Source organism: Zootoca vivipara, chromosome 1 (assembly GCF_963506605.1).
Source record: "Zootoca vivipara chromosome 1, rZooViv1.1, whole genome shotgun sequence".
NCBI lineage: Eukaryota > Metazoa > Chordata > Lepidosauria > Squamata > Lacertidae > Zootoca > Zootoca vivipara.
The window spans coordinates 123,397,173-123,407,846 of NC_083276.1; the positions used below are offsets into that span (position 1 = coordinate 123,397,173).

The following is a 10,674-nucleotide window of genomic DNA, read 5'->3' on the forward strand; positions in this document are numbered from 1 at the left end:
AATGGCTAGGTCCAAAAGCACCTTCAGATCTTGAACCAGTCTGGATGGCAATCGTGTCCAAAAATGGAAACTTACATTCTTTGGAAATAGTTAAGACTATTTATGTAGCAATTTTCAGTACCTTCTTTCCTCAGTTTTGTTGAGCTAGGACTGCCTTCTCTTCCATCTTGAAAATCTGTCTCTCGCAACTGCCCGATGTCTGGCTGGATTTCTTCTTCTATGCCACTCTCAGAGGACTGCCCACTCAGAGTCCCTTCATTCCAGGGCTTATCACTGTCATCTGGGTTGTGTCTTCTCTGTTCCCTACTTCTTCTGCTTAGGGTTGAATCCGACTCTGCATTCCCATCTGTGCTTGTGCCATTGCAGATTTTCGATTTTGGACAAGGTTGTGTTATAAATCCGACAAACTTCATTCCTCTTTTTGCAGCATCGTTGATCTGTATATTCCCCACCCCCACCCCACAAAGACAGTTATAATTAAGCTGTGCGCATTTATAAATCATTTCTAAATTATTATTCAGAAATTAGAAACATTGTGAGGGGTCATTTGCATGTGATGCTTTCGTTATACAGGAGTATGGGTGTGGGAAGAAAGGAGTGCACACTGATGTGTGAAAATAGTACATGTCTGTTCAGATACCTGGGCAGAAGCTGGGGCTAACAGAAGGCAAGGGAAGTGGGTTTGAGAGCAATCTCCACAACTGCTGCCTCTATATTGCTTTACCACACCCATCCTGCCCCTCTACCCCATTGGCCAATGTGGGGCAGCTCTGGAGGAACCATAAACATGCCGTCTGCAGTGCCACAGCTTATGAAATGGTCCGCTGGGTCAGAGCTCAGTAACCTGGTCCTCTAGTACACATGGGTTTTGCAGTCTTCGCATACATTCTGGTATCTGGCTCAAGTGGGATTCTCTTTTGAATCTTAGATTCTTTCACAAATGGAACCAACCTCTTCTGTTTGCAGAAGGAGCCAACCTGGACCTAGTCTTATACAGTGGACGCTCGGGTTGTGAACGTGATCTGTGCGGGAGGCACGTTCACAACCTGCAGTGTTCACAACCCGCAGTGCTGCGTCTGCACACGCGTGAGTTGTGATTCAGCGCTTCTGCGCATAGTGCGATTAAGTGTTTCTGCGCATGCGCGAGCGCCGAAGCCCAGAAGTAACCCGTTCGGGTACTTTCGGGTTCAGCGAGGGACGCAATCTGAAAAGACGCAACCTGAAGTGTCTGTAACCTGAAGTATGACTGCATAAGTTTCCCTTGCAGTGGTGGATCAGTTGTCCTCCACTTGGTATCTCCCAGATGATTTTGACAACAGCTTCCTTCAACACGGCCAAAGGTCAGGGATGATGAGAGTTGGTATTCTCCATGACAGCATAATGAGTGGACAAATTCTTCACATACAGTCGTACCTTGTATCCCGAACACCTTGTGAGTTGAACTTTTTGGCTCCCGAACTCCGCAAACCCGGAAGTGAGTGTTCCGGGTTGCAAGCATTCTTTGGAATATGAACGTCCGACGCTTCCGATTGAGTGCAGGAAGCTCCTGCAGCCAATCAGAAGCCATGCCTTGGTTTTCAAACGTTTTCGGAAGTTGAATGGCCTTCCGGAACGGATTCTGTTCAAGAACCAAGGTACGGCTGTATTTAAAATGCAGAAAGTGCAGGTAGCTTGTGTGTTACAGGTTCCTGATAATGGCACCAACCTGTTGTAAATCCCAGAGTAGACAAAATCTGCATGTCTCATCAGCCTGAAACCCATAGCATTAAAAATAGTGCAATATGCCTTTAGATCTAATACTACAGTTGTTATTATAAATAACTTGTTTTCTGCTCTCAATACAGTTTCAGGCAAGAAGTGAGACACAATGAAGTATGGCATAGCTGCTTATTTTATAGATCATGTAACATAAAAACAGGTGGCAACTATTTCAGGCCCGTCCAATTGATGTGTGATCACCAACATGCAGGTTCTTTGGGACCCAGAAGGCGGCAGGATGGGAGCAGAATGGGGCGGGGCAGAGTGGGGGCATGGTGCGCTTAAACGTGCTCCGCTGAAGCGCATGGGGGCCACAAACAGAACACCTGCGCAAAATGGTTGTGGCCTGTAGCAGTGCCACACTACAAAGTTCATATCACAGTAAAATATAGAGAGCAACATTTTGGAAGCTATTCAACTATGTTTTACTCAGCATGAACCCAGCATGAAATTAATGAACATGGCTAAGTTAGGTCTGTTAGTTTCAATGGGTCTACTCTGAGTGAAGCTTAGCTGAATACCACCCAATGATTTTTGACAATTTTGAGGCGTTTATAAACAGTTTACTGCAGCAGAATAGAATTCTATAAACCAGATTCATCTATCTATATATAGTCAAAGATACAACAATTCACAGTTATCTGGACTACTGACCGATTCCACCTGTTAATGTGACTATGGGTTGGTTTACATGTAACACCAAACTGTGGCTATGGTATGTGCTCTCCTAACTCCCCTTGTGCGTTGCATTTCATCAGTTACATTGCAGATTGTAGCAAGCCATAGTTCATTACGTCTGAACTAACAAACTATGGGTTGTGCTCGCCCTATGAAGCAAGATTAAATCCTGGTGTATAACCCAGGCTTGTGACACAAGAACAAACCATCACTTGCAGGTTCAGATTTAAAATGAAACTATGGTCTGCAAATCAAGAAGTGACTAGTTGAGTAGCGCACATGAGGGAAGGCTCAGTCACATGTGGGGAAAAAATAACCTACATGACATGTTGAAAATCCTACAAGCAAAATATTTCAAGGAGGAATTGTTAAGACCGTCCTACCTTTTCCAACAATCCTTTCACCACCTCATTTGTTAGCGTTTCATATGTTGAAGGACACTCCTCAATCACAAGTCTGGGTTGTCTTTGTCCTCTAGATGCTTGATGCTTTTGGCTGGAGACAGAAAGAAAGCAGCCTTTGTTACACTGATGCATCTTGTACAAAATGCCAGCACGCACAACTTCCTTCGTTCCAAAATATTATGAATTCAATCTTGGCAACTCTTTTGTTTGGCTAATGCTCCATGGAGGCCTGATTACAAAGTCGCCCAAATGTGTTACTTGGAACGCAACTGAATTACCTTTTGAAACAAAGTATTTATGGCCTGGCTCTATGTTTCTCATATCTATTTGGGAGAAAGGCAGGATATAAATACATTAAATAATAATAGAAACACTTATTTACTACGGTACATACCTCAGTTTGAGACGCAGTAGTACGACTCGATAAATGTGACTTGCTGGAAAGTGTCTTCTTCGTCCAACTGACAGTAAAACAGGATGAATAGCTCCTACCACGTATCCTTTCATATAATATTCCTCCACCTTTTTTGCAATTTCCAGCACAGAGCTGATCTTGATCGCCTCTGGATTTGAGGAAGCTAAAGGGATTTCAATTACACAAACATTTCAGTGACTTCCAATGGCACTGGATAAAAACAGTAGCTTATATATATTCTGTATATAACAGGCGTCAGCAATCTTTTTTAGCCGTGGGCCAGTCCACCGTCCCTCAGACCATGTGGTGGGCAGGGCTATATTTTTTGGGTGTGTGTGTGTGTGAAAGAATTCCTATGCCCCACAACTAACCCAGAGATGCATTTTAAATAAAAGCACACATTTTACTCATGTAAAAACACCAGGCAGGCCCCACAAATAACCCAGAGATGCATTTTAAATAAAAAGAGACATTCTACTCATGTAAAAACATGCTGATTCCTGGACTGTCTGCGGGCTGGATTAAGAAGGCGATTGGGCTGCATCCGGCCCCCGGGCCTTAGTTTGCCTACCCCTGGATATAAAATTTAAGTTGCAGTGTGGGGTTTCGCTGTAGGTATCTACTAATAGGAACTTGGCTGTTCTGCATATGGCTCTATATCACACCACTGACTCAGAGAAGTTGGAAGGATTAGTGGTTACAACAACAGGTGCAGGGAGAAAGCTATAAAAATTAAAATAGTAGCTATTATGGCTACAGTACAGATCGAGGGCTGGATGTAGTCTATACTAAAAACCTTCATTTAAGAAATGCAAACTATACATCAAGATAGCTAGATTCTGTGACCTATATAAACTACACACATTTGTAGGTACGGTAGGTATTTACCTGGCATAATTTGATTTTGCTACTCGTGGGCAGGGCTAAGGAGTTGGAGAAGGCACCTTGTCCCCTACAAGTCCTACTTAACCTATCCCATGGCTTTTTAGATTTCATCAGGCATTGTTCACATATTGTCGAACCTATTTTTGCATCAATGGGAGCTAGGAACTTGTATCTATTAAAAGTAAGTAAGAAAGAAAAAGCTGAGATTTTCAGCAGGCGGAATTCCTGCTCAATATTAGATTCTGCACCATACAGTTGTCGGTTGCTCTGAACCGTAATTTCAATCAATAGAAACTGCAAAATTAGACAAGCTCAGATGCCAGCATTTTTTCATCAGTTTGCTCACATTCGTTTTGAGGTCTGAATTGATTCTGTATAGTTACATTTTAAGCTTCCTTTCAGGACAGAGACCTTTCAAGGTGGCTCACAGAATGCAGAAAACAAAATAATGTTGAATCCCATTAACACAGATATAAAACAACAGATTACAGACACCAACATTTTAAGGCAAACCACTGTTAGGCAAACTGTTATGCTAGAAGTACTGGTAGCTTTCTCCCCCGGGGTAGACAGAAGGTGAACAAAAAAAACTGAATTGAAAACTTTGTGCTTAAATGACATGCAGAGCCTATAAATTAATTTTCAGTCAGCCTGATGATAGTATTAAGGCAGGAACCAGACCTAAACAAATATGAGTATGCTAGATATATCAACCAATGTTCAACTATTCCCGAAAGGGTAATCTATAAATATATTTTTAAATATGTATATACATTTCCAGTTTACGCATTAAAATATGCAGTACAGGACAATGCAGGCCTGTACCCAACTGTATCCATAAAATGGTACAATATAATTAGTCCCCTTAGACATTCACCAGTTAATATGTGGATGCTCTTAAGTAACATATTCACACACAAATGGTATTATAGCTATATCATGTGGCTGAAGCTTGTTGGGAATGTTCATGTAAGGTAGATGAATTATTCCAACCATCAAGTGTATGTTTTCTTGGTTTTGTACAGTGTTTACATGTAGGTGTCATATTTAGATGGCATTGTTTGTCACACACACACACACGTCAATCCTAGCTGCACAAGGTGGCCTATAGCCAGCTCCAAATTTTGCTAAGATAGCAAACAAAAACATAGGATTTAGTGTTCTGAAGGCTGCACAAGAACATTATACAGTAAGCAGTAATTGTACCATGGAGCTACTGAGATGTTGCTCTTGCCTCTGTGCTGCAGACAGACACATCATTACTAACTTTTAGGATTAGGATGACACCCATAATTAGGTAATTATGGTTGCAATAATACTTGCCTGAACATGAGCCTTAAAAAGGTAAAGGTAAAGGACCCTTGACAGTTAAGTCCAGTCGTGAACGACTTTGGGGTGGCGGCACTCATCTCGCTTTACAGCAGGGGTGTCAAACTCAAATTCATCGGGGGCCGCATCAGCAGTTTGGTCACCCTCAAAGGGCCGGTTGTATCTGTAGGACTATGTGTCCACTCTTTATTATCATAAATTATTGTCACTGCATTCAATTATTACTGTTTTTTGTAATAATGTAAGTAATAACTAGCTCTGAAAGCAGAAACAGTCAGAATAATGGCAAGTAGATATTTAAATGTACAATTATTGTACAATTTATTGAAAAATGATTTTTGGTAACTGCACCGGGTGGTGGAGGCTCGCTAGGGTTTCATGCAGGACCTTTGCAGAGCTACTAGTACCTGGAGATGCTGGGGTCCTTCTGCATGCAGGACAGATGTTATGCCAGTGAGCCACCACCCTTCACCAAAGGGACTGGCTGAGGTTGACTCACTGGAGCTGCTCTCCTGGTTCCAGGGTTTAAGGGCCAGAAGTATAAAGCAGCATCCTATGTTTCTGAGGAGAGGGAGGGGAGGGGAGGGAGGAAGGAAGGAAGGAAGAAAAGAGGGAGTGGGAGGGAGAGAGGAAGGAAGGAAAGAGGGGAGAGAAAGAAGAGTAGGAAATAGGGAAGGGAATAAAGAAGGAAAGAAAAAGAAAGAGGGAGAGAAGACGGAAAGGGAGAAAGAAGGACGGAAGTAGAGAGGGAAAGAAAGAATAAGAATGAGGGAGAGGAAGAAAGATGGGAAGGATGGAAGGAAGGAAGGAAGGAAGGAAGGAAGGAAGGAAAGAGGGAGCAGGAGGGAGAGAGGAAGGAAAGAGGTGAGAGAAAGAAGAGTAGGAAAGAAGGAATAAAGAAGGAAAGAAAAAGAGGGAGAGAAGACAGAGATAAAGAAGGAAGGAAGGAGAGGGAAAGAAAGAATAAGAACGAGAGAGAGGAAAAAAGAAAGGGAAGGGGGGGGTCGCCGCCTTGATTCAGCGCCAGAAAAGAGCACAAAGGGACCCAGGGGCAAAAAGCATTTCCCGTGCAGCGTGAGGCAGCGGGTGTCCGTTTTAGGAGAAGTGCGTAAAGTCTCAGAGTTGCACGTTCATGAGGCTGAGCCGCTGCTGAGCTCACGTTCATGAGGCTGAGCTGCAGCAGGAGGAGGATGAGGTGAGGCAAGAGGAGGAGGAGGAGGCTACCCTGGTCGGTGCCCGGCAGCGCTGTGTGGAGATTCCCGAGCCTCTGGGACGCAGCAGTGCTCTGTAGCACTTTGAATCCTCCTCCTCCTCCACACGGCGCTGCTGGATGCTTTGTCTGTGCTTCAGCTTCAGCAGCAGCAGCAGCAGCAGCAGCAGCAGCAGCAGCCGTTTCCAGGCGCCGAGCCATGGCAGGAGGAGGAGGATTCAAAGTGCTACAGAGCACTGCTGCGTTGCAGAGGCTCGGGACTCTCCGTGCGGCGTTGCCGGGCGCTGACCCGGCAAGCTGCCTCCTCCTTCTCCTGCTGCTGTGGCTCAGGGCGCTCCACGCAGCGCTGCTCCGGCTGCCTTTCTATCCCCCCCCCCGCTCCAACTATTTGTCGGCGCTTTGTCGGCGCGGCGCTTCAGCAGCAAGGTCCTGCTGCTGGGTCCCACTGGCTGGGGCGCTCGGCGGGCCACATGACGAGGTCTGGCGGGCCGGATTTGGCCCCCGGGCCTTGTGTTTGACACCCGTGCTTTACAGGCTGAGGGAGCTGGCGTTTGTCTGCAGTTTTTCCAGGTCATGTGGCCAGCATGACTAAGCCGCTTCTGGCGAACCACAGCAGCTCACGGAAACGCCGTTTACCTTCCCGCCAGAGCAGTACCTATTACCTAATCTACGTGCTCTTTGACGTTCTTTCGAACTGCTAGGTTGGCAGGAGCTGGGACCGAGCAACGGGAGCTCACCCCGTCGCAGGGATTCGAACCGCCGACCTTCTGATCAGCAAGCCCTAGGCTCTGTGGTTTAACCCACAGCGCCACCCACGTCCCTTTGAACGTGAGCCTTAGATTTGAGTAAATATGCATCACTGTAACAGTAAAAGGGGTCTTGTGTCTTCGCTGGAATCCTAAAGAGATTACAGAAAACTAGGTGAGCGTATCTAAACATTCAGATCGTGTTTATTGAAGGGTTTGCGAATTTAACAACAGGGAAGTATTTAAGCACAATATTGCTGACAGATTAGATTGAGATAAGGCCCTCTGCCTGGTTCCCTGTAACTTGGCTTCTCGCAACGAGGGAACCGCCAGAAGAAATAACCACCATCAAACTACTTTCAGGAACGTAAAAGCTATGCAGCTGAAAATGCTATCTACTATGTAGCAAAATAAAAGCTGCAAACAAAATCTGGAATGTATTAAATCAATTGCCAATTTAAACCTATAGACCGGTATATCGCTTATGTATTAGGTAATCCAGCACGAGACTCAAAGTACATTGTCGTTGTTGCTACTGTTTCTCCACACAAAGAGGTTTTGCTTCATCCAATGTGAAATGAAGAATGAAAAGCCAAAAATGCAGGAAATGGACTAAAATGTGTCCTGCACAGATGAATCTTCATGAAATCTATACTTGTAATATACATTAATATATTTTGGCTACTGCAGTCATAGAATTTAAAACTAAAATCAGCTACCCACATGCTGTATAGCCATGGAGAAGCTACACCAAAACGTTTTAGCATAAATTATGAGTCCCAGAAGCAACTACTGTACAGCAGAACAGAACTGCCTGTTTTTAATGGGAAGCCGTCTGGGGTCGGTTGTTTATGTTTTCAACTTTCTGGGACAGGGAGTCGGTTAGAAACAAGAAAAACCCTACAAAAGAGGGAAGTAGCCTCACACTGTCTGCCTTTTAACTGCACAACGTTTAGTGTTCCTTCCATGCCTGAGCTACAAAAACAAAACAGAACTATGAAACAAAGAATAGGAAGCTAAAGGGTATTTTCCACTGTAGAAGTGCTCTTAAGTAGTGTTTACTGTCAAGTTTAACAGAACTGCCGATACTGACAGGAACTGGCTTTCAGCTATGCAGATTTTTTTCTGAACAGAGGCACCAATGTTCTAATTGTTACGTGCATACACGTTTCTGGCATTCATACGCACAATTTAACACATTTCTAAACCATTAGCCTAATGATTAACAGTGACTGGTGTTGAGAGATTCTCGTGAATTACTTTCCCCATATCTAATCCGAAGAAATAAAATAAGGAAAACTTTTGCCCATTTAAGCCTTTGACACAGAGTCCTGCTGAAACAAGATACCTACCTTCCAAAGTAAAATCAAGCAATATGTACTCATAAGCAGAGTCCGTCTTTGTTTCCACTTGCGGTCTCTTTAGCGTTGAAAATATTTTTCCAGGGCTACTATCATCTGGGTCCTCTAGTTTTCTGAGTCCGCACCCCATGGTCACAGCCGGCAGGGAGGTGGGGAGCAGGAAGGTGCAAAGAGGGTGGAGGTAGAAATGGAGAACACCACAAAATCTGTTTCCCTCTGATTGAAGAAAAAGAAGGAATCTCCAAGTTTTAGATGCTGTTTACTGCTAGCCACAACACCAAAGAAAAAAGAATATTCAAGTCCCAAGTTAGAAACAGGAGGAATTTTCTAGCCATAGTTACATCCATGCATATAACCCTTTTTGCTTTCAGGCGACGAAGTCCTCCTGGGCAAGAGTGTTACTGCTCTTGCAGGAACATACAAAGTGTTACAAACTTAGCAGAGATTTTCCATGCCACGTCAATTTACAGCCAGCCCCTGCTAGCAGTGTTCTGTTGCAGAGGGCACCAATGAGTGCTTTGTCTGTCCCTCTTGGCTGGCTGATAATGATGAGAGAAAACAACCGAAATAAAAAGTTGCTGCAAAACTTCAGCGTGATCACTTGCAGCCAGAAGGTCTGTTTTGCTGCAGTAGCAAAGAAAGGGAACAAAAAAGAGCAAGTTAGTCAGATAATGGGACTAGAGAGCCTCAACATGGTTTGAGACAAAATCGTTTCCAGAAAGGAAGTCAACTTCAAGAGGAAATTGCTTCTGGCATCTCAAAGGGGAGGAAAGTAAATGAAAAGCAGTTCAGACTCTTGTTTTAAATGTGAGTTTGGATCTGACTTCCTTTGCACAGGACAGCTAGGGAAAAAATGTATAGCAAAAGATTCTCTTGGCTAGAGAGCAGTACAAATTGTATTTGGAGTAATTGACTTAGTACGGTAAGTTAAAAAATATAAAAAAGCACCTTCTCTGCTTTTGATAGGCTCCCATTTAGAAACAGTATGAAATGTACATCATAGCAAACCAGAGCGGGGATTTGATTCACATTATACAAGAGCTCTATGGCAATCTTTTGTTGTTAGAGTGGCATTTGAAGGATGAACAAACAAAATCGGTTATGATTGAATGGGCCAAAGACTTGGGTCATAATGTTATGATATCAGAGTGGGAGAGGTTGTGGAAGAAGGGAATGAAATTTATGGCGTGTACTGTTTTGAAGGAGAACTTAATGAAAATGATGTATAGGTGGTATTTGACGCCGGTTAAATTAGCAAAAATGTATCATAAGGGTGATAATAAGTGTTGGAAATGTAAAGAAGAAATAGGCTCATTCTACCATATGTGGTGGACATGCCCCAAGATAAAAGGCTTCTGGGAAATGATTTATAATGAAATGAAAAAGATATTTAAAAACACATTTGTGAAAAAACCAGAGGCCTTTTTACTTGGTATAGTTGGGGAAGAACTCCCAAAAAAAGATGTTAATTTATTTATGTATGCCACCACAGCTGCGAGGATTTTAATTGTGAAATATTGGAAGAAAGAAGAATTACCCTCTCTACAAGAATGGCAAATGAAAATGTTGGACTTTATGGAACTTGCAGATTTGACAGGAAGACTCCGAGACCAAGCAGATGAGAGAATGGAGGAAGATTGGAAAAAATTCAAAGTGTATTTAGGGAATTAATCTTGAACAATAAAAGAGTGAATATCTAGGGAAATATAGAAGTTAAGGCATTAGGGAATAAAAGAAGAGATTATAAAGTAGAAAGAGGAGTTTTTAATAAAAGATGGAGATTAAGATGAATTAAGAAAAATATGAGGATGAAAATTAAAAGTAATGGACTAGAAACTGTTACAGATGATTTTAAAAATGAAAATCAGATAGAGGGGACTTGGGGAAG

At 43.1% G+C, this 10,674-nt stretch overlaps 1 protein-coding gene across 3 annotated transcripts in view; it reads right to left on the reverse strand.

Annotated features, from left to right (window-relative positions):
• Nucleotides 1-9,426, reverse strand: part of RFTN2 (raftlin family member 2) — a 35,909-nt gene extending 26,483 nt beyond the window's left edge. Inside the window, exons 1-5 of one of the 3 annotated variants that reach the window (XM_060281549.1) lie at nt 8,778-8,907; nt 4,144-4,312; nt 3,235-3,418; nt 2,820-2,931; nt 122-437 (exon numbers count right to left, since the gene is read on the reverse strand). In XM_060281549.1, the coding sequence (XP_060137532.1) occupies nt 122-437; nt 2,820-2,931; nt 3,235-3,418; nt 4,144-4,150 (619 nt within the window). In that variant the 5' untranslated portion in view covers nt 4,151-4,312; nt 8,778-8,907. Of the gene's footprint in view, nt 1-121; nt 438-2,819; nt 2,932-3,234; nt 3,419-4,143; nt 4,313-8,777 lie in introns of all 3 variants that reach the window. The other 2 variants (XM_035136722.2, XM_035136714.2) reach the window with 2 other exon arrangements.
• Between the last annotated feature and the right edge of the window lie 1,248 nt (nt 9,427-10,674).